Source organism: Toxorhynchites rutilus, chromosome 3, assembly GCF_029784135.1.
Source record: "Toxorhynchites rutilus septentrionalis strain SRP chromosome 3, ASM2978413v1, whole genome shotgun sequence".
NCBI classification, from domain to species: Eukaryota; Metazoa; Arthropoda; class Insecta; order Diptera; family Culicidae; genus Toxorhynchites; species Toxorhynchites rutilus.
Genome location: NC_073746.1, coordinates 162185406 through 162210307, shown reverse-complemented (window position 1 = coordinate 162210307; position 24902 = coordinate 162185406). Strand labels below are relative to the sequence as shown.

Sequence of the window (24902 nt, the reverse complement as noted above, 5' to 3'; positions counted from 1 at the left end):
GAGAACCACTGTATTGGTTTGGCATGGAATGGCTGTATATATATACAAAATACAATCTTACGTGCATCACGATGTACAAAGTATTAATGAATATGTGAAAATTAACGTTAAAAGACATTTCTATAGATCTGCACACTTTTACAGACTTTTCCACATTTTTAACAGACATTCACATGTTTTTACAGACTTTTTTTAAAAATCATCTGGCATCTCTTCCTTCCACTTTTTATGGAATATTTTCAAATCGCAGGAGTAAACATTTACGTGACTCTGACTTCGTTTGTTTTTATTTCGTTCGGAAAAACGTTATGTCAAAGAGAGGGGACATTAAAAAGGCGTAGCTCAGTGAAAGGCTGAGATGCTCTTTCAGAGATGCAATGGTTAATTAAACAATTTACGGAAAAATGTAGTTCGTTCATTTTATTGTTTGAATTATTTTTGCCCCTGACAACAATACCTCTTTTATAGTGTTGATTATCATAAGAAAAATAACACTCCTGATCGTTGGATCTCTTTTGACATTTCAATTGGATCTTTTTTGACAGCCGTTTTGATTTAGTCCGCACTACCTAGTTCGTACACAGTTCCTTCTGAACTGGGTAAGCAGTTCATGTGAACTGTTGCCCAGTAAAAAAGAACGACCGTTCGTACACTCTTTTTGGTGAACTAGTTCTTTTGAACAGTTCATGAACGGTTTGCCCATCTCTAGCGGGAATAGTGATCCCCGATTTTTGAAATTAATCGTTCATCAGCTAATCGAATAGTTTTCAGCAGTTCGTTATTCGATACGATTAATCGACCCAAATAATCGATTAATCGATTAATCGCAATACTGAGAGAAATAATCCGTCAGACTAATATTTCTCATTTGCTAGAAAGCCATATGGAATCAAAAATATGTTGATTCCACCTGAAAATCAATTATTATCCTTTACGCTCCCCTAAGAGCGTAAAGAATGCCCAATTCGCGTTGACGGCATTGAGCTTCGTTTATGAACTTAAGGGAGCGTCAAAGATAATGATTGATTTTCAGGATGATGTGCGATTCACATAGCACGTTACGGAGAAGAACGTCTACGTTCCGTCAACGTCTCCACCAATTCACACATGCAGTCAATGCTTCCACCAGCACCGTCACGTCAAATGCTAAACGAATGATTTATTTAATTTTATTCATGGTGTCGCCACCTACAACAATTTTAAATTGCAATGCCCTCTTTCAAATCAGCATGCCTAAAATCAGTTCTAAATTTTGAAAAATTCAATGAATGATTCTCATTGAATTTTTCAAAATTCAATTATTTAAATGCTTATACCCCGTAGTCCGACCCTTATGCAATAATAATAATAAATAGAATAATTCTTTCAACTAGTCGCGAATGATTTTCACTCCGAAATTTGGAACTAAGAGACATGTTGGCATAAAAAGTACAGTAAGTTACTTATAAAGCGATATGCTGAGGCACCACTCAGTGTCGCATTGGAGTCGGTTTTGACCAGTAATTGGACCTTTGCGACTGGTGGCGACTTTCAATGTGGGGCCATAATTTGGGCCCCGGACTCAATGTTTACAAAAATGTCCAACTAGAGGTAAAAATGTCTAATTAAACGTGTTGCATCACAGATCTGTTCAATTAGCTTAACGTCGATGTAGATGTAAATTACTTTACAATCAAATCAAAACAAAAGCCGAGACACAAAGCCCAGACAAAAACCAAACGAGCCGTCCGTCTCCGTCAATTATTCTTTTCTATAAACCCTGCCGGTCGTTTTCGTTGAACGTATGCTGACGGGTCGTTACGTTGCTGGTGTATGTGAATGTTTTCATGAAAATTGCATGGTAGAATCATTGACGTACCGTGACGTGACGGGACGTGAACGTGACGTGTATGTTGTATGTGAATCGCACTTAAAACTGCAACGGCCGTACGTTTTTTTCTCTCAGCGTTTGGATCGATTAATCGACGTAAATTATTCGTTCGCTTCGATTATTGGTTGTGCAGTATTCGTTCGATTAATAATCGATTTCTGTAGGAAGTATTCGATTAATCGATTAATCGAACGATTATCGGGGATCACTAAGCGGGAACACCGTGACTTGAGCCACACGTCATGCGCCGTGCGTATTAAGGGGATTATTTCAGCTTATTTTCACAGCAGGGTTTGAAGAAAATCTGGCATCTCTGCTCCAATCGACTGCACGGTTCCGTTCGTTCATGCAGTTCAGATTGTTCAGCTCATTCATTCTGTTTACAAATTCCGGCTTGAGTCATTCCGGCGGCTTTAACCGCTTTGATTCGTGCTATGATTAAAAGTGTTGTTTTATAAGCTTGTATATACAGTTTTCCTACTTGACGGAATATCGGATACTTTCCTGTTAATATTTCCGGACACTCGGTTTTTGTTTGAGATGCCGGATATCAAAATAACACCGCTCGGAGCCGGTCAAGATGTCGGTCGCAGTTGCATTCTGTTGTCGATGGGAGGCAAAAATGTCATGCTGGACTGTGGAATGCACATGGGTTACAACGACGAGCGTCGCTTTCCGGACTTTTCGTTTATTGTTCCGGAAGGCCCGATAACGAATCATATTGATTGCGTGATAATCTCCCATTTTCACCTAGACCACTGTGGCGCGCTACCTTATATGACCGAAATGATTGGGTACACCGGTCCTATCTATATGACGCATCCCACGAAAGCTATTGCTCCCATTCTGTTGGAAGATATGCGGAAGGTGGCGGTTGAGCGGAAGGGAGAAAGTAATTTCTTCACGACCCAAATGATAAAGGACTGCATGAAGAAAGTGATTGCCGTTACGTTGCATCAGAGTGTTATGGTCGACAGTGAGCTGGAAATAAAAGCCTATTACGCTGGACATGTGCTTGGGGCAGCCATGTTTTGGATAAGAGTTGGTTCACAGTCGGTGGTCTATACGGGGGATTATAATATGACCCCGGATCGACACTTGGGCGCTGCTTGGATCGACAAGTGCAAACCGGATTTGTTGATATCCGAGAGCACGTATGCGACAACGATACGTGATTCCAAGCGTTGCAGAGAAAGAGATTTTTTGAAGAAGGTAAAAGGTATCAACTCGGTTCCAAACGTTCTGATTTTTTTTTCCTATACAGGTTCACGAATGTGTTGCCAAGGGTGGTAAGGTTCTGATCCCCGTTTTCGCATTGGGACGCGCACAAGAGTTATGTATCCTGCTTGAGACTTACTGGGAGAGGATGAATCTAAAATACCCAATCTACTTCGCTGTTGGTCTGACAGAGAAAGCCAACAACTACTACAAAATGTTTATCACGTGGACAAACCAGAAAATACGTAAAACATTCGTTCAACGAAATATGTTCGATTTCAAACACATTAAACCGTTCGATAAGGGTTATATCGACAATCCGGGGGCGATGGTTGTCTTCGCGACTCCCGGAATGCTCCACGCGGGTTTGTCATTGCAAATTTTCAAGAAATGGGCCCCAAATGAGAACAACATGGTGATAATGCCAGGCTATTGCGTCCAAGGAACGGTCGGACACAAGATTCTGGGTGGCGCGAAAAAGGTTGAGTTCGAGAATCGTCAAGTAGTCGACGTGAAAATGGCCGTTGAGTATATGAGTTTCAGTGCGCATGCAGACGCAAAGGGTATCATGCAGTTGATCCAGTACTGCGAGCCTCGAAATGTGATGTTGGTTCACGGCGAAGCCGTCAAGATGGAGTTCCTGAAAGATAAAATCAAAAAAGAATTCCACATTGACTGTTATGCACCTGCCAACGGAGAAACCTGTGTTATAAACACTCCGATTAAGATACCTGTGGAGGCTTCGCTGTCTATCCTGAAGGATGAAGCGAAAAAGTACAGTGCGGAGCCACCGGATCCAAAACGCAGACGGATCGTCCATGGTTTGCTTGTGATGAAGGACAATAGAATTTCCCTGATGAGCATTGATGAGATTTTCAACGAATGCGGGGTGAATCGACATGTGATCAAGTATGCGCTTATAATTTAGGGATGCTTGTATGTTGTTAACATTCCATCACTTCATTGCTAGATTCATGTCCAAGGTGAAGCTGGAAGATCCGGGACCTGCCCCGCGGATCATTGAAAAGCTATACAATTTGCTGAATGAACGCCTGTCGGGCTGGTCAGTTACCAAGAAAGAGAATGGAACTATCTGTGTTGAATCGGTGACCATCAACATAGAGAACGAGGAAGTGGCCATAGCGGGACCCTCGAAAATACCTCCCAATCCAGCAGGTCATAAAATATGCTGCGTTTCTTGGATCAATCAGGACGAAGATCTTGGAAGTTACATTCTTGGGCTTCTGCAAAATCTCTAAACGGTCCCAGTGAGCAAAAAGTGCCTTCGAAAGATTTCACGAATGTTGGGTGTCGCTCTGTATTCGATAAAATCGGATTATAGTGGGAATACAATTAATAGTATACAGGGACAATACGCAAAAGCACTCGACTTTTCTTTCGTTTCCTCTTTTTCAGTAATCAAGCCATGCCATGAATGTTTGCTTAAATATTTATTGTCAAATAATATTAACATTTGTAACCAATATATATATATATATATATATATATGGATTTCTGGATTTCTGTCTGTTCGATTCTTATGGGCTCGGACTACTGAACTACTAAACCTACTCGACATGAAAATAAGTATGTGGGGGTTTTTGGGGTCAGAGAAGCTTCTTATGATAGTTCGAGGCCTTCTCTGACGGGGGGCTGCCATACCAATGAAACAAAAATTTCTGCATTATTCGAGAATTAATCAAGCAAATTAAACCAAATTAGGCATGCGCAATAAATGTTTTTACGGTAGTTAGAGACTCCACAACCTCTCTAAGGGGAGCTGCCATACAAATGAAAGACAAATTTCTGCATAATTCAAGAGCTAATCAAGCAAACAGAACCAAATTTGGCATATGGTGGTTTTAGGGGGAATTAAATGATTCTATGGCGGTTTGACACACCTACCCCTATCTAAGGGCATGGGGGCTGCCATACAAATAAAACAGAAACTTCTGCATAACTCGAGAACTAATCAAGCAAATGCAGCCAAATTTGAGATGTGAGGGTTTTAGGGTACGAGAAATGTTTTTATGATGGTATGACACCCCTTCCTGGAAAGGAGAGAGGGTACCATAAAACAATGCACATATTTCAACCGAACATGACAATTGAAAATTTTCGGAAAACTCTGATGGAAAATGGGAAAATTCCAAAAATTCAATTCGCATGTATTCTACAATTACATATTGACAAGTGCTGTTAGTCCATTTGATGTTTGCGGTAAGGAAATTGATCTTCGTTCGAAAGTGGAAATGGATTTTAATGCACTCCTATATCGTCTTCTATCTATATAAATAAAAATGGATCGTCGAATGTGTTGATAAGAGCAAATCTCGAGAAAGGAATTGTCCGATTTAAGGCTGCCTTCATTTTTTTATATTTTCTGTATCAAACATTTATTCCATGTAACGAGGAAACATGTTATTTGCAAATGGATGAAAAATCTTGCACGAGAATTGTGTCTGAAAATAATCTGATACTATAATGTCGAGTTTTGGTAGAAGTACTGAAATTTTGTAGTAAGAAATAATTTTAAAGGGTAGATTAGAAAATCAATTAACCCTTTCATTACGGCAGTGTGCTCCGCCAAAGTGCTACCCCTGTATGGAGCACTGCGCCGAAAAGTATGCACATCGCGCTGGTGTGATTGAAGAGCAGTATGAATTTCACGTCGTCTAAAGACGACGCTCGTACACACAGCTTGTCGCGCGGATGTCGTCTATAGACGACACTCGTAACGAAAGGGTTAATAGACAATTCTGCGAATGGACCCATAAACGCCCAGCAAACATTAAGTCGTATGAATAGCTATAATTGGAGGCGATATACATACAACCAAGACACATTTGTATGATATATGATGCAGATAACTAGCATATACACACAAAAGTGGAGGCGATATACGTATATGCCATATTTTGTACGCATATAAAGCCGTATATAACGGTATGCGATGCTTTTTGGACTGATATGCGATTTGATACGACAACGTTACCACTCAATCCATCGATGACATGGAAAATCGTGTTTTTGCAATTTATGCGATTTTAGATATATATGATCGATATTTTGATTGATATTTTATGCGATTGTGATTTGATACGAAATTATATGTAACTTATCATGTGCAAAGTTATACGATTTAATGTTTGCTGGGCTGGGCTTAGTGAGAAAACGTGGATGTGATAAAGAAAAATAAATTTTGGGCGGGACGAAGTTTGCTGGATCAGCTAGTGTTTAACTATTATTCTTTTGATCGAACAATTCTGAGATCATTCCAAACTTGGAGAGGAGAAAATTTTGATATCAGTGGAAACTATTTCTTCCACTGAACAGCTTGAAATAGTTGCAACAGAATTTGAAACCAATATTGAATCCACCTTTGAAGAAAACTGTCCACTGAAGCAAAAAACTTGAAGTAAGGATGCATCTTGGTGGAACAAAAAGCCTTTCAAGCGTAGAAAATTGTCTAGAAACCTTTTCAACGAAGCAAAAATTACTTCTGATTGGACATATTACAAAAACTGTCTAACAGAATATAACAAAGAAATCCGTAAATCTAAATGAAGGAATTGGAACTTCACCTGTGAACAGGTGGGAAGTTTACTTGTTGTAGCAAGACTGCATAAAGCCCTTTCTAAGGTTCACACCAACGAACTTGGTAGTCTGAAAAAAGGAAACGGTCAATATACCACCAACTCCCAGGAAACAAACACACATCTCAGGCTCAATCCAATTGACTACAGGACACGCACAGGTCTTCAATACAGCTCAATCTTGTCCAATCAGAGACGAGAATATATCTAATGAAATGACTAGGGCGGTCTTTGTGAAGTCAAGGGTTGAGTGGGCAGTGGATTCCTTGAAGCCCTTTAAATCTCCGGTACCAGATGGGATTTATCCAGTGCTGTAACAAAAAAGCAAGGATATCATTGTCCCTCTTCTTACGGAGATGTTTAGAGCTAGTATGGTACTAAGCTACATTCCTAGTAAATGGCGGAAAGTCCGGGTTATATTTATTCCCAAGGCTGGAAAACGTGACAGGACGACTCCCAAAGCGTATAGACCAATTAGTGTAACATCTGTCATCTTAAAAATTATGGTAAAGGTCATTGATCTCCACATCAAATCATCATATTTGAACAGGAGACCATTGAATAAATTTCAATTTGCCTACCAAGCAAATAAATCAACTGAAACATCGTTTCACACGTTAATTTCAAAAATAGAGAAGTCTTTTGATGCTAAAGAAATCTCACTTACAGTTTTTTTTATATTGAGGGAGCATTTGACAATGCATCCCACAACTCTATAAATAAAGCTATGAAAAAATTTAGTTTTGACATGTGCATCTCCAACGGGATACCTTGGATACATGCCATGCTAACCAACCGAATAATAACAACTAAAACCAGCTTTAGTGTTCCCGTGAACGTCAACTTGAACAGGTGGTGGAATAGTACAATCATTCCACGGTGAACTACATTGCGAACAAACAGTTCAAAAAATCGTGGTGAATAGAACGTTTTTGTTCAAGTTCACGTTCATATTAAAAGTTTGCCAGTAAACGTGAAGTAAATGAACATCGAGCTTCAATGAAGTAATTCGTATAAAATATACAGTTGTTCACGAAACAATCCGAAGCAACGAAATTTTCCACTCTGTGCAGATATTCGATTGAATGAAATTGCATCCATATCGAAATTTTCATTGAAAACTCGAGAATTGCTAAACATATCCTTTACAGTTCAAGGTAGGTTTAGGCCCTGATTCTCGAATACATTCACGGTGGAAACGAAATGAACGGCACGCCATTGAACTACGTTTTACGAGTTAGTGAAGTGTCGAAGATAATGATGAGTTTTCAGGCAGAATGAGCACTTTTCAAATAAAAAATCATTAATGAAACTTATCTTCCTCGTATCAAACTGATATTCAATGTGAGTGGAAAACTTTGTTTTCTTCATGTGGTATAATAATCCCATACAAAAATTTCATCTGAAGATAATTTGATATTATAATGATAAATTTAGTGGGAAACTAATCTCGCATCCAGATGTCGACACCGTACCGTTGTCATCCCGAATGCGTTTCATACCGTTTCCACCGTGAAGTGTATTCGAGAATCAGGCCCTTAGAGTTCCCGTGAACGTGAACGCGGACAAACACTTTTTTGTTAATAATTCATTGGGACATTCGAACGTGAACATGAACGGGGAAATATTTTGACGTCTATATTCACCACTGTTTTCACGTTCACGTTCACCGAAGTCGGTGAACTATGGTGAGTTCACCAACATCTCGATTCCACGGTGGAAATTCAGAATCGTTGTGAAATATTCAATTATTCCTCTTTTATCAATATGAATTGTGTTTAAACATGTTTTTCAACTAGAAAATGTTTCTTCCTATCGTTTCAAGATGTTTTCCTCGCGTTTTATATATGGACTGATTATATAAAAAGTGTATTATTATTAACAAAGTGTTTGTCCGCGTTTACGATCACGGGAACTCTAAACCTACCTTAAACCAACTAGAGGTTGCGCTCAAGGAGGAGTATTGTCTCCTCTGTTGTGGTTCCTAGTTGTCGGCGATCTTCTTAATAACCTATCTTATTTAAGATACGAAGTCATTGGTTTTGCTGATGACATAATCATCTTAGTGAGGGGTAAATGTGAGTATACTATTTCCAATAGAATGCAAACAGCCCTTAACTACACACTCAAATGATGCAACTTGGAAGGACTTACTGTTAATCCTTCAAAACAGTCTTAATTCCATTTACCAGAAAAAGAAAGTATAAGATTCCACCTCTTAGATTGGGAGGTGTATAATTGGAGCACACAAATATCAGCTCGGAAAAAGCTCGATAAACTACAACGTCTGGCATGCTTGGCGCACCCATCAAAGCCATAGATGCTCTTTTATACCTTCTATCCTTGCATCAATATGTGCAACTTGGGGCGGAAAAAGGTGCTCTTAGACTGAAACGTATAAAACATTTCTTAGAAGGAGATCTTACAGGGCATTCACAAATCCTGAAAGATTTTCGACTGAACATTATAGTACCCATGAATGGAGACTGGATGGAAACCAAGACTAACTTCAGTGTTCCCTTCATAGTGATTGAATTTAATGGCAACGAATGGGAAGAAGGTGGTACCAACACTCGTCCAGCATCGTGTTTTATACCGATGGATCCAAAATTGGTAAATCTACAGGAGCTGGGATTACTGGACCAGGAATCGACATGTCAATTCCAATGGGACTGTTTTGCAAATATTTATTTGACTAGAAAATACAGGTATGCCAATATCTGTATCTTCTCAGATAGCCAAGCAGCTCTTAATGCAGTAAAAGCATACACATGTCAGTCAAAGCTAGTTTGGGAATGTATTCTCCTTAAAACAACTAACTGCTACTAACGAAGTTAATCTATACTGGGTGCCTGGTCAATGCGGAATAGAAGATAATGAAAAAGCCGATCTAGCAAAATTAGGATCTTCAATTAAATTCGTCGGGCCTGAGCCATTCTGTGGATTATCTACATCATGCATGAAATCTGAGCTCAAAACATATCAATGATTGAAGCCAACTAGAGGACTCTATCAACACCAAGACAATCCGAATTATTCATTACACCTTGTAACAGAATAACACGCAACCTACTCAGCTTGAATAAGGCAGATTTGAGTACAACAACCGGTCTATTGATCGGACACTATCCGAGCAGGTATCACCATAAAAAATCGAAAATCTTTCCACTCCTCCGGTAGCGTTTCTGTGTTACAGATCCTGACTATATTGCCGAAGGCGAGTGGCGTGACTAGTTCATGATTCATAATGGTTTTCATTGCAGATTAATTAGTAATAATTTAGGATATAAAACACGTTCCTTTATTCATTACAATCTAGTTTAATTAACCACATCCTTATCCAATCTTTGGCCCACTTTCGTATAGTTTCCCAGCTAACTTCGCTTGTCTCTGCTTGTCGTCCAACACATCACGCATTTTTTGTTCGGCCTTTTCATCCAAAACCTCTCGAATACTTTGCTTTACTTTGTCTATCTCTGTAACACTTTTTGCGGATATGGGAATTATTCGCTCGAAGTTTATCAACTGAGTAGGGATCAACTCTTCCGGACAGTGCGACAGTCCATCTGAATCGAAATCAAAATATAATGTGTAATATATATGATAAACAGTTTCAAAACTCAACTTACCTTCAAGATTATTGAAATATCTATCATATTTGCATATTTCCTCTATTGCACCTTCTTTATCCATTTTATTTACCAGAAGCACACATGGCTTCTCGAGTAACGTTTTATCGTACAATTCGAGTTCCTTGTTTAGTGAATAAATGTTCTCGAGACAATTTCGTTTACGATGACTCTGGCTTAATTGGAAACCAAACACATCAATGATTATCAAAAGAAGACGCGTTCGCTCCACGTGCTTCAGAAACTTATGTCCCATACCAAAGTTAGCATGCGCTCCCTCTATGAGGCCAGGCAAATCCGCAATGGTTATTTGGCGATAATCTGCATATTCAATAGTACCGATCTGAGGTCGAATCGTCGTAACTGTAACGAACCAAAATAAAAATTCTTATCCTCTAGAAAGCTAAACAACGATGAAAACAAATATTTACATGGATATGAAGCAATCTTTGGTGATGCATTCGAGAGTGCCTTAACAAGGGTACTCTTGCCTGCATTTGGGAACCCAACCAAGCCGACATCAGCAATCAGTTTCAGGTCCAGCGTTAGGGTCCTTGTGTGGCCTATTTTGCCTAGGAAAGAATTTCCGGAACAACCACCACTTCCTCCGCCAGCGGCCAGACATGTTTTGCCTTCTTCGTCCAGTTCCGCAAGCAACGAACCACTGTCATCCAACACACGTATACCAACCGGAACTTGTATCTCCCGATCCAGTCCTCGTCGGCCCAAAATCCGCGCTTTGCTACTTTCCTCGCCATTACCGGCTACTACTCGTTTGTTCGAAAATTCACCCAAAACATCTTTCAATGTTTTTCCCTCTTTAGCCACAAAGTAAACTGCTCCTCCCTGACCACCCACGCCACCGTACTTCGGTAATCCATTGCCACCGTGGCCACCCTTTACCGATAACCGCAGAGTGTCGATAAATTTACCCCGTAAATGTTTGCGAATAGACTAAAGAATGACTGATTTAGCAATGAGAATATGTTTAATAGCATATGACTTACCTTTCGGACGAATTTAAACAATACATTTTGCAGAAACACCATTGCGTATGTTTGTTTTAATGATTATTAATCGCATATCGGTTATTCAATTTGTGTTATATGAGATTACATTAGACATCATTGTTTATAAACAAACGCATGTGGGAAATGAGTGACGGAACTTTTGGTGAAAAGATGCATTGCTGCACACAAAACTCAAAAAGACCTATTTAGAGCACATGATTTTTTTTCTTCTTCACCCTTTTACGTACAACATCGAGTCTCACTCGATGCGAAACGATTGTGCTAAAACGTACAACATAGAGTCTCTCGTTGTGCGCTTGCATATCAAAAGGCGCTAAGGCTCTCAGCAGAGTAGTGAAATTACTCGATGCGTGACCCATCGATGGGTTTGCATTTGGTCCGCTTTTTTGAAAATACGATTTAATTTGTGCCAAGGGGTTAATCATGGTACAGTAATTTACATTTATTGCGACATTTATCTAATTGGACAGACCTGTAATGCGACACGTTTAATTGGACATTCTTATCTTTAATTAGCGTTGATGGCGGAATGGTGTCGACATCTGGATACGACATTAGTTTGTATGAGGCCAACTCTTCTCTATCAGATTAGACGGCCCTAAGGCAGTTTTAAATTACTAAAATTTGTATGAAAATTTTTTCTTGGCGTTATTTACCTACTAGAAGTACGTTGTTCTGACCCTAATTTGAACTAATTTCTGTGAATTTTCAGATATTCTCACCAAAACTATAAAATTATCTTAGACACAATTTTTTTATGATATTATTTCACTACTTGCAGGCAAACATGATTTTCATTTAAATAGAATACTAATTTGATTTGGAAAAACTAATTTTCATTCATAATTTTTATTTTAAAAGTGTGTTCATTTCTTCTGCAAACCCATATTGTCATGCCTACTACCCCATTTCGTAATACGAAGCTCAATGCCGTCAACGCGGATTGGACATTTTTGTAAACATCGAGTTCGGGCCCAAATTATGGCCCCACATTGAAATTCGCCACCAGACGTCGACACTGTACCATTCTCAACGACAATTTCCAATTACAGGTCAAAATCTCCTTCAATGCGACACTGAGTGGTGCCTCGGCATGTCGCATGTACTAGTGTCGAGCAAAATTTGTCTCGAACAGAAATGTCATATTTTTAGGTTCGTAAACATTTGTTCTCGTTACGAGCTAAAAAACGTTCGAACACAGTGTTACGTAATCCCAAACTTTGCTCGAAACACTACTACTGCCTTATTTGTTTCACTCGTTTCGAAATCCATAACGGCAAAAGTGATCGAAACGAACAAAAATCACATTCTAGCACACTTAAGGTGCTCTTACACTGTTTGACCGAAGCCAAATATTTCACTCTTTTTGACAGATAAATCTTGATCAATGTGTACTGACCAAATATATTCGACACAAATCACGACAAGCAAATATTCAGTTATTGGATACCTGAAATTATTTTTCGGTCTGTTCGTCTGTCGGTTCATGGTTAGGTGACTTTGACAGACCAATGCGCGAGTATAGGAGTGCTAACGAACATAGGGGAGCTCTTCGACCAGTTGGGTGGAGTGCCGATTGATGGCCAAATATGAAGTTGTGTTTGTGATATGTTGTGATAATGATAAACTGTCACAGCATTTCCTAAATTTATCTTCTTGATTAGTCGCGTTCTTTCAACCAGCCTCAAGCCTTTTTGATGCTATAGATTTTGCAATGTACAGCGGTAATTGTTTTGCTTTGATGAATTTGTAGCAACATTGTGTGGTAATACTTGGCGTCGAAAGCGAAACACTCGGTTGGAAGAGACATCTTTACTGGATTGGAAAGCTTCATAAATTTACCTGAGAAAGTACCGCTTGGACAAAACAAAAACAATCACTCTGTTTTCGTGATTTCCGTGTTTACGATGAGTTCTGACGAGGACTATTCACCACCAGTGGCGAAACACAAACGCAGGCGAGCTGAATCCGGAAGCGAGAAGGTAAAATCCTTGCAGTAAACTCGTTTTGCTCGTATCATATACGGATGCGTTTTTTAATATCACTGGTGTGTGTATTGCAGGTTCGCGACCAGCTTTCCCTGCAGAAGTCGAACAGTTTGCGGCACATTTGTGTGTTGTGCAACCAGCAATTCTCGACAATTTGGGATTTATATCAACACAAACGGGAGGAGCACAATGTATTCCGATGCGGCCTGTGTAAGGAAGAATTTCTAGCTGAGGATGATTACAACAGTCACATTCGGACTGAACATGGAAGACGTGATCGGCAGCTTATGTGCCTAACCTGTGGCCAGTTGTTCCGATTAGCATCCCAGCTGAAGTAAGTACCTTGAGTCGGGAGAGTAGTACGATTATGAAACTCGGGAATTAGTAGATAATATTTTTTCGACATTGTAAAGTCAAACATTCAACGGTTAAACTTTATATGTTATTGATGCGACTATTGGCACCCAAGTCTTCAGAAAGATATCCTACGCTATCTGTGAATTCTAATTATGTTCATTGCAACAAGCGCTGCATCACTGCATCATGCATTCTTCATGGAATTTTCTAGGCACTATTTTTCAGGGAGGAGAAGAACTCTGACTACATAATCACATTGAGATTCCAAAGTACAAATCACCCACGGCATAGATTTCGGAATTGTATAATCATCATTACAATTGGGGAAGAGTATGCAAAAAAAAATTTCGCATTGATTATTCGATTGTGTCGGAAAAGCCATCGTCCGACACGAAACGTGCAAATAGAAACAAACTAAAACTTTCAAAAGTATTATTAATCTAATAATAAATAAGTTACACGTATATAAATCTCAGACATTGCATCTTTCGAATAAAGGGATTATCATGCCACTTCGTTTAGCCGGAAAGAGTTATTAACGCTCATAGGGGGAATCGATTCCTCCTTGGAAATACCCAGCGCAAATAGTACCCACTCCCCTAGCCCCGACAATTGGAATCATCGTTGATCCGGGGCAGGATTATTAACACTTGCGAAGAAATGGATTCATACTCGGAATTACACAGTAAAAATTCACATGCGTCGATACGGTCAAAGATTTTTTTGCGTCAACGTGTGTGGCACCCATACATCGAGCTTCTTTGTGAATCCAAGCTTCTTCAAATGGTTAATAACGGTTTGATGACTTATCCCCAGCTCTTGGCCGATGCTACGGCTGCTACTATGCCGGTCTTTCTCGGCTAATTCAGCGATTTTGTCGCAATTTTCGACGACAGGGCTTCCGGAGCGTGGCGCCTCTTCGACGACCTCTACACCAGAACGAAAACGTTGAAACCATCGTTGTGCGGTGGAAATGGAAACTGTATCGGGTCCATAAGCTGCACAAATTTTATTGGCTGCTTGAGATGCATTTTTGCCTTTGTACTAGTACTGTAAAATATGTCGGATTTTCTCTTTATTTTGCTCCATATTTGCAACACTATAACTCACGAGCGACTTAACCAAACAAAACACTGTAAAGGACTATATTTTAGCGCGCAAAAATACTTTTCCAACAAGCTACAGTATGACTCGATACAATGAATACAACTAGAACTACGCGCTTACAACGACACCTCGCAGAAATACCGCAGGACTTTTTTGACAGCCTAATATATTTCGTATTCGTCATTATCAAATCCATAGTCAATTGCGCCCATCGGTATCGAATTATCATCGACACCACGATTCTCGCTAAATGCTTCTTTCAGTTCGGCTTGCAAAAACTTTTCTGAACTCTAATCCATCAAATTTGACGTCCCTGAAAAGGGCCGTTGATTATATGCTAAGGTACTAAGATAATGGGCCTGATCACGAACATCACTGTCACATACGCTTTCACGTCACTTACACTTCACATAATCTTTTTGTGTCTATCATCATTGTCACGGACAGTTGCGTGTAAAAATAAACTCCGTGAAGTGAAGGAGTTCATTCCCATTTATAACATGCATAATAATAAGTCGATTGCATAATTTCGGGCGTTTGAACGTTATGTCGGTAGCATAATTCAGACGTTTGACCGTTATTAGGTAAAATTAATATTGTGTTTGAGATAATATTTCATTTGATTAAACGTATGTTTCAGAATGACAAGTTTGTGATTATACCTCGATGATTCAGTATTTCAATGCGAACTATTTGGATTCACCCCATGATTCATTTGCTAGTTTTCTGGATCAAATGCTGGTTCAAAGATGAGGAGGAATACTTGGTTGCTTGTGAATAATGTAGCTGTTCAATATATGGGAATGTAATTTTATTTTCTCTTTCCCTAAATTACTCTAGAGATAAAACATCACTATTATGTTCAATATTCGACATCTCGCATACTCTTGTTCATAGCTCTGTCTTACTCGTTTGAATAGTGAGAAGTATTTAGTATTGGTCAAGGTTAGAATCATTTTTTAGAACAATTTCTACAATTTTGATGAATAATAATATCTTCTATACCTCAGAACCCGAATTGATCCTCCTCACGATCAGTAAAATCTGAGCTACTCCCATATGGGATTCTGAAGTTTAATCCTCTTATCCTTCCCATTCTCGTGTAATTTAATATACGGAACATGAGGTTTGATTTAATTATTTAAACAGAAACTGGTCAGCAACGTCGGTCAGAAGCATAATCTTCATATAAAACATCTAATGGGTTTCAAGGAATTTGCAGCAGAAAGTGATTCAGATTTTCTTTAGGCGGATATCAAAATTATGGAAAAAGAACTTGAGAAGAATTTGAAAATAATGCTTTGTGAATGCTTTGCAATGATAGACTCATTTTCCTAATATTCTTTCATTCAAAGTATGTCTTCAAACCAATATCGTTGAAAATATCTACCACGTAAAAAAACAATGGCCTTATTCGTTATAACTATCGTCCTGATTCGGGTCTCGTCCAATAATTGCAAAGGTTTGGATTACGAAAACCAGTTCTGCAATGTTGGAAAAACTTTACAGTTATTATTTTATACTTAAAATATCAGTAAATAAATATTATACATAATCAATCAAAATGATCGTTCTTTCTAATAAGCAATTATTGATTATTGTTTCTCTCACACTATTACACCGTTTTTGGGCTAGTGGCATCCATTGCCACTGTTGTAACTCTACAACTCAACACTCTTAGTCTAATCCTAAAAACAGAAACAAAAATTTTCTATTCATTCGGGACAATCGGAAGTAGACCTTTCGCCAAGCTTCAATGGGCCGACGGGAGCTATAATTTTAGTCCTTGATTACATCCCATAGCGCATTTACCGAATCCGAATAAACAAATTTACGTCTTCCGGATACGCCAGGATTTCGTTTTAAAAATGCCAACAGGCGGGTTTAATGGCTTTTTGTTTATCTTTTCTTCCCCAAAAAGCAAGACAAGATTCAAAATGTTAGCAAAAAAGCTAAATAAATACGAAAATAAACATACTCCATTCCGCGTGACTAGATTTCACCATCTGAAACACAAGTGACAATCAGTCTTCCGTGTTTCACAAAAAACACTGCGTCCGGGATAAACATGTCCACGCTGCTGTTCGCAGTTTGGTGTTTGAATACAAACATGATTTTTTCGTACCTATGTTTGAAAATGTGACGTTGTATGTTTGGACATACGATGTTTAATCCCAATGTTTCACATGTTCGAACATGGTGTACAGTTTCTCTTGCATTTTCACCCCAAGCACCGGCAGTGCGTAGAGTAGAAGAAGCGAATCGGACACCACACCACCACCACTCAACGCGTGGTGTGTTGGTATGTTGACATGGAGAAAATGCTTTACTATCATGACAATGGATGCTTCGTCTAAAATATTGGGCAAATAAAATAAACCTCTTTATCTGTTCTGGACAAAATAAACGTCGTTTGATATCAGAGTTTTTCACAATTGATATCATTATTTAGTGCACGCATCAATTTATATATTGAATTCATGTAACATTCGCTATTATTAGCTATTTGAACAAGTACTAAAATTGAATAGAGCGTGGCGGAGATGTTTAGTTAACCACAACAAATTTTGATTACAATATTTCTATAATTTTAATCGAATATAAGGTACCACAATTATTCAGCAGTGACATGTTCGGCGTGACGCTAATCACTCGACCACGGGAGCAACCATTTTGGCTGGATCTTTGAATACAAATGGCCAATACTGCTTGTTCGCGACGAACACGACCCGAGCTATAAAACGAGCGAAGAAGAGGAGAAGAAAGGATGATGCAATCGCATGCACACATAGCATATGCAGTGCAGTGTAAGTGTAGCTTTTAGTTTTTTCCTTCATTCAGTTTGTGATAACTTCGAGAAATTAATAGTGTGTTTTAGCCGCTGAAATTTCTCTGCTGGTTCTGATGTGTGCCGCTGAAGGATGCATCTAAGACTAATTTTTGGGTATTTATTTTTTTGGTCAGCATTTGTACGACGTCGCCTGCTGTGCAGTCGGTTCCCCAGACTTTAATTGCCAACATGCACGCAAAAAAATTCTCATAGAAAACTTTTTTCTGTTCAGAGAATGTTTTTCTGCACGAAACCAAGGATTATTTAATCAGACTTGCAAAATATGTATGAACTCATGGCCTCTCAGCTCATGTAATTTTTGTAATGCGAATTAAATTTCAAGTTCGTTTCTGTGAAAAAGTATTCTACGAAGAAATGTTTTGGGATGAATAATTTCTTTCCGTGTATGAAAACGAAACGAAACGAAAGCAATGAATACTGTGCGATTCACATAGCACGTTACGGAGAAGAACGTCTACGTTCCGTCAACGTCTCCACCAATTCACACATGCAGTCAATGCTTCCACCAGCACCGACACGTCAAATGCCAAACGAATTATTTATTTAATTTTATTCATGGTGTCGCCACCTACAACAATTTTAAATTGCAATGCCCTCTTTCAAATCAGCATTCAATGAGAATAATTGAATTCAATTATTGAAATGCTTAAACCCCGTAGTCCGACCCTTATGCAACAATAATAATAAATAGAATAATTCTTTCAACTAGTCGCGAATTATTTTCACTCCGAAATTTGAAGCTAAGAGATATGTTGGCATAAAAAGTACAGTAAGTTACTTATAAAGCGATATGCTGAGGCACCACTCAGTGTCGCATTGGAGTCGGTTTTGACCAGTAATTGGACATTTGCGACTGGTGGCGACATTCAATGTGGGGCCATAATTTGGGCCCCGAACTCAATGTTTACAAAATGTCCAACTAGAGGTAAAAATGTCTAATTAAATGTGTTGCATCACAGATCTGTTCAATTAGCTTAATGTCGATGTAGATGTAAATTACTGTACAACCAAATCAAAACAAAAGCCCAGACAAAAACCAAACGAGCCGTCCGTCTCCGTCAATTATTCTTTTCTACAAACCCTGCCGGTCGTTTCCGTTGAACGTATGCTGACGGGTCGTTACGTTGCCTGTGTATATGAATGTTTTCATAAGAATTGCATGGTAGAAAAACTGACGTAACGGAACGTGACGGGACGTGAACGTGACGTGGATGTTTTATGTGAATCGCACTTACTGCGACATCGGGTGATATGTTTGTACAACATCGTGTTTGTTTTCACATGTCTATGTTTGTGTATCATTGTTCGTGTTGGGGATAGACACTCAACACTAGCGAGAATCATGTTCGAATTCAAACAAAATCATGGAATTTTCACATCGCGTGGACATGTGTAAGTGTTTTTCGGAAGACTGGTGACAATTATACTCGTTTTTCTCCGTGACATGTCAGTCTCGTGTTATTCATAATAACACCGACTTCATCAAATTTGTCACGACGGATGAACTCTTCCGGATTCTACACAGACGGTGGCAGCCGTAATAACGTTGTAAATAATTCACTTCGTTTTACCGTGAAGTGACGTTCGTGATCAGGCCCAATAATGACGAAAGCGGAAGCACGGCTGTTTAAGCACGCTCTCCGCGGATACGACGAGCCAGCTGGATGTGCATGATGTGATGCGTTTTGCGTGGCTTAGCACACAAATTGGTATCTTCGAACAGGTCGAGTAAATATGTCTCGCTTGCCTCCTGCAGTGCCATAACGGCGGAAAACTTTGGAAGTGCAAGTCGGTTTTGAAGTCCTGGGCAATTCCTCGAACCAAACGCTGCAAAGGTAGCTTGTGGATCAGCAATTCGGTCGACTTCTGATAGCGACGAGTTTCACGAAGAGTGACGATTTCCGGTCGGTAGCGATGTGGCTTCTTCACACCTCCTGCGATTGGTGCGCTTTTCCGAGCTTCTTTCGTGGTGCCTTACCACCGGTAGTTTTATGAGTTGTATGCTTGGTCTCAATGAAACGAGTCCTCACGGTACGAACGAAAGCTGACTGATGATGAATTAGAGAGGTTTTAAGCTTTTCAGTTCATTCGCCTCTAAACGAAAGCAAAGAAAGTGTCATGTTTTATACCCATCCGTTCGGGTCAGAAGAGAAAATGAATCGGAAAAGAAGACCATAATGCATAGACGTCTGAGTGCGACCGTCCTCATCTCACATCGTCGCATCAACTGAATGGATTTCCAGAGCGTATGTGAGTTTATATACGGTTTCAATAACCTGTTCTCTAACCAATTTTAAATTTATTGAAACAAGTTTTCGGGTCAACAATTAACAATCACATAACTCGTGGACATGTTGTCTTTCGAATGAAATGATTATCATACCACTCCGTTTAGCCGGAAAAGAGGTATCAACTTTCAAAACCTTGCAGACCAAATGGCTTGGACGACGTTGTAGACAGGAACTTTGAAACGCGACTTGGTCGTTCAGTGGTTCAGGGACTGCCTTTGTGCTGTGGACAATGCGTCCTGGACAAACACGATTACAGCTACTAGTAACGTCGTCCCGTTGTTCGACCATTCTTCTGCTGACTAATTTAATAACGGCTAATGATTGGTGACGCGTCAAATGGAATTTTTCCATCGATCAAATCATCGCAGTTTTTATTGGATGAATAATCCTCTGGAAGTCTGGTGCAATCGTTTCAACGAGGTTTCCGATACGTAGAATGTGTCTAGTATAAGTATTAGCAGATAAGTTATGTCTGTAAGTAAAAAAAAAGACGGGTGGGTAATGTCGGGTACATAACCGGAGTGACGTAGGACTATACAAAGGGGACAGCTTTTGTTAAATATATATTTTAAATATATTGTTTTATTTTCTTCTCCTACGTGAATACCTACCTATCTACCTGAAAAATGGATTAGTTTACTGTTTACTCTTTATGAATATGTTGATGGTTCTGAAAAGAACCTTTGGTGTTGTGTTTTTGTTATCACTCGATATTCCCATCTTGTTCGGTTAAATTTTCCTGTTTAGCTATTGCGTTTGCCACTCGCCACAGCTTTCACAGTTGGAAAATTTCTTCTCATCCAGCTTGTGACATGTTGTTCAGTAAATTACATTTAATGCGACGTGCCGGAGAAACACTTTGCCACTCACTGAAACTAATTTTTGCCTTGATGAGCGCCGAACCGAAGCTGCTCTGTACTTGTTGCGGGTTTTCTGATTGTCGTGAGCAGCTTTGCAAGCCAACTCGAGCACTCCGACGGCCGAAACTCTATAATCGCTGTTAGGTATACTGGTGCTCCGGCACCAATCCGTTCGGCCTAGATATAGAAATAAGATATTTTTTGGGGTCCGCGTGTTTTATACTCTAGCGGTACACACTCACAGGATAGAGACAAATCGGTAGACTTAGCCAGAGGGACGAGTCCAACGAGGCGAACGAATGAACGTTAAAAGGGAGCGATGGCAAAAAAATTCATTCATTACGATTTGTTCGCTCGTTGGATTCACATGCAGGCTAAAAAGGGTCCTTTTCAGGATCACAAAATTATCTTTAATCTAAAGAGTTTATTGTTTTGTTATCACTCGATATCCTCATCTTGTTCGGCTAAACCTTCCTGTTTAGAGATTTGTTGCCACTCGCCACAGCTTTCACAGTTGGAAAATTTCTCGTGGATTTGAAAAAAACCATTCCGAACGCCCTCGATGCCGCCTTGTTCTGGATTTGCCACCAAAGCAGATTGTAAAAAGAACAAACTTTTTCTTCTGCTACCTGATGCCGTTTTGCGATTGCGTTTGCCACTCGCCACTCGCTGCAACTGCCTGTTGTCTTGATGTCCACCGAATCGAATGTGTTCTGTTCCGAATGCGGGTTTTCTTATCGTCGCGAGCAGCTTTGCCAGCTAACTCGATCACTTCGGCGGCCGAAACTATATAACGCCGGCTAGGTGGACTGGTGCACTGGTACTAACGCGCTCGGCCTAGCTACCCTTGCGGGGAATTCCAGATCAACACGGTTCGAGCGGGATTTTGCCTTTCCCTTCACTTTTCCTCCTTTACCATGTCCAGACATGGCTGCTTGGGTTGGTTTGTTGATGTGTTGTGATGCGAACCGATGTGGTGTACGGTTTGAATGAGAATGATCGTTACGGCAGCGGAGCGGGGATTTTCAAGCTGACTGGCTGGCTCGAGAATTACGCATGTGTGAGACTGCGACCAATGTTTCGTTAATTTTTTTCTTTTTCCTTTCCAATCGTGCTTCATTCTATTTCGCTGCTGCTCTGGTTGCCCGTTTTGGTCGGTACGATTTGAGGAGCACAAAATGGACCAATCAAAAATGGGCACATAGGGCATTTTGACAATGCTTGATATTTCACAATTATTCAATTATTTATTTAATGAAAAAAGAAATGTTATTCGTTATGATAGATGCGTAGATATATTTCCTATCAATTGATGCAAAAACCTTTGCGATCTATTGAGAAATGCTCGAGTTATAAGCGTTCCAAATCTTGTATTTTTTTCCTACTTGTTCAGTGCCTAGATTTCCATTTCACCCCCTATATCTTCCGGTTAGACGTAGTCCTACGTCAAAAAAATGCGAAGATAAAAAGAGTGATTCCATTGTGATTCTACATAAGGTTCTTTTTTAACCGTTTAATTCATTGGTACATCTAATATCCGTTAAGTATAACTTCTCCTTTCCTTTAGAGACCACATCGAGTCCCGATGCGGGACGGACCAGAAGAATGAGTGCCCGGTGTGCCATTCCCATTTCTTAACACAGGAATCTTTGAACGCTCACATCATCCAGCATCTGGGAGAAAAAAGCCATTCGTGCAGCAATTGTGGTGCGAGTTTTTCCACCAGGGAGAGTTTGATTTCACACTCGACCACACATATGTTCCCGTATGACTGCAGTTCATGTAAGAGTCGATTCTCGTGCGTTGGTAAGCGAACATAAGACATGTCATTTTGAATGTTCATTCTATCAAACTCAAACTCATTACTAGAAAATCTGCTAAAGCATCGGAGTGCTCGTCCGGACACCTGTGGACTGCCACAAAATAGTCAGACCAACAAAAGCCCGTCTTACAACAAAAGTGAGATTGTCTTTCTCATTGCTAGCATCCTTTGTTCACTGTTCAACGTATCTTTTTTTTTAGAAAACACCAATCAAACTGACCTTCGAGTACCTACCCAAAATGTGTCATCACAGAAATCAGGACCAGTGCGCCAGCGAACCGCATCCGTCACAAATTTGTCGGACGAGTCTGAGGATAATGCTGATGATTGCTCCGATGGAGAAGAATCGGTGAAATCCTTACCTCCGGAAGAAGGCAGAAATACACCTGCGGAGGAGGATGAAGAAGAATACTTTTTAGGTTATTCTGATGAATCGATGGATGTTTCAAGAGAGGTAACCGTGTTTAATTTAATCTGAAAAAGAGGTATAAATTGGAAGAGTTTTTTTCTGATAGAAAATGTACCCTACAATTGACATCGAAGCCATCGAGATCAAAGAAGAAGAAAGGGATGATGATTGCGAAGCGCAGGAGACAAACGGCAACGCGAACGAGAGTTCGAATGATGCGTCCGCTGATTCTAAAGAGGAAGAAGATACAGTCGATATAACAGTGATGTATGAAGATACAGAGTACATTATGGAAGAAACGGTACACAGCGATGATGCTAGGTACGACAGCAATCGGTCTGACGAAGATGAACCCGACAATGCTAACAGCGAGGATGGTGACCGCGATGATAATCAGCCTAACGCAAATGAACCAGACAATGAGAAAAGCGAGGATGAGAAGGAACAGTATTCAGAATGCAACGATTATATTGACGATGATTATTCTGAGGACTATAAACCTGCCAATGATAGAAAGAATAGAAGGCGAAAAATTGTAGATGATTCTGCGGTAGTCATGCGCAAGAAACGACGGGGCAGACCTCCAAAAGTAATTGTTCCGAGGATACTGGAGGATACCGAAGACATGTAAGCTTCCTTCAATTCTGAACAGCAACATATTCATCGAATTTCTATTTCAGGATAGTAATTGATATGGCACAGCAAGAGCGGGAATTCAAAGCCGCACGCGTTGTTTTCGACGAAAACATCCAACAGGTCTCGGCGGATTGTTACCGTTGTATTCACTGTCCGTCACAGTTTACCAGTGAATATCTCATCGGCCGCCACCTGGAGCGAGATCATGATATCCAGTTGAATGGCTTCCTTAACATTCTCCATTCTGGTAGAATTTATACCAAAGAAAGACGTTTCAAGTGTAGATATTGTGAACGTTTATATGTTTATGAGAGATCCCTCGAGAAACACGTTGGTGTTCATGGGCCGAATGGGTTGCATATCCACAAATGTTCGTGCTGCAACAAACACTTTGAAACGGAGGACGAAGCGCAGACCCATGCAATGGAAACACATCGCGACCGTTTGGAGTGTTCTTTTTGTGAAAAAGTATACAAAACCCCGGAAGTACTCTCCGCCCATATGAAATATGTGCACAAAGGGACCACACTTCGACTGAATGTTTGTCTGAAATGTGGCAAACAGTTTACTTCAAAGTCTCACCTAATGGATCATGAGCGAGCAAATTGTGGCGAAAATCCATTATATCAGTGTGAAATTTGCGACAAACGTTTGCACAGCGCTCATACGCTTAAAGCCCATTATGACATCCACGCAAACAAATTACCCTATTCCTGCGAGTATTGCGGGAAGAACTGCCGGACAAATTACCAGCTCAAAGTGCATGAGCGATCGCATACGGGTGAAAAGCCGTATGCTTGTGAATTTTGTCCGAAAACATTTTCCCACCACGAGACGTTATACACGCATCGATCCGTGCACACGGGTATGAAACGGTTCGTTTGCTGCGGCTGCGGTTCGAGATTCACGTGCATTTCCAACCTCCAGGCGCACCGACGAACCCACAAAACAACATGCGCTACGGTGCCCAACGTTGCGTACGTCGTAGGAAGGGCTGCATCACGATATCATCATCTACCCGATGACTATGAGCTTCCGTACCCGAAAAATCAGAAAACGGAATGATTCCGAGAGTGACATTAAAGCATAGAGTCTAATCTTGTTAAGTATTTTATACGTATTGATTGTTTTATCAAACAGTTGAGAAAATCATTATCCTGTATGATATGTGCAAGTATGAAAAAGTTCATTCGCTCATTTCTCTTGTATCTTGCATTCACTCAGCAAGCAATCGTGA

General features: G+C 39.9%; 3 protein-coding genes across 4 annotated transcripts; 2 read left to right on the top strand and 1 right to left on the bottom strand.

Annotated features, from left to right (window-relative positions):
* The first annotated feature begins 2207 nt into the window (after positions 1–2207).
* On the top strand, positions 2208–4470 carry LOC129776519 (integrator complex subunit 11). The gene is made up of 3 exons (XM_055782211.1): positions 2208–3082; positions 3135–3997; positions 4059–4470. Exons 1-3 carry the CDS (start codon positions 2411–2413, stop codon positions 4345–4347), a joined length of 1824 nt encoding a protein of 607 aa, XP_055638186.1. The 5' UTR covers positions 2208–2410; the 3' UTR covers positions 4348–4470.
* Positions 4471–6205: 1735 nt separating this feature from the next.
* LOC129776518 (zinc finger protein Xfin-like) lies at positions 6206–24779 on the top strand. 2 transcript variants are annotated; one of them, XM_055782210.1, is made up of 8 exons: positions 6206–8762; positions 13098–13326; positions 13407–13666; positions 22366–22604; positions 22668–22757; positions 22821–23074; positions 23136–23656; positions 23710–24779. In XM_055782210.1, the coding sequence occupies exons 2-8, from the start codon at positions 13252–13254 to the stop codon at positions 24728–24730; spliced, it is 2460 nt and encodes an 819-aa protein (XP_055638185.1). In that variant the 5' UTR covers positions 6206–8762; positions 13098–13251; the 3' UTR covers positions 24731–24779. The 2 variants fall into 2 exon arrangements, with proteins under 2 accessions (XP_055638185.1, XP_055638184.1); XM_055782209.1 differs by lacking the exon at positions 6206–8762 and having other exon boundaries at positions 12532–13326.
* Positions 9981–11503, bottom strand: LOC129776520 (GTP-binding protein 10 homolog). The gene is made up of 4 exons (XM_055782213.1): positions 11321–11503; positions 10745–11267; positions 10314–10676; positions 9981–10250 (listed from the first exon to the last, which is right to left on the bottom strand). The coding sequence occupies exons 1-4, from the start codon at positions 11360–11362 to the stop codon at positions 10021–10023; spliced, it is 1158 nt and encodes a 385-aa protein (XP_055638188.1). The 5' UTR covers positions 11363–11503; the 3' UTR covers positions 9981–10020.
* Positions 24780–24902: the final 123 nt, after the last annotated feature.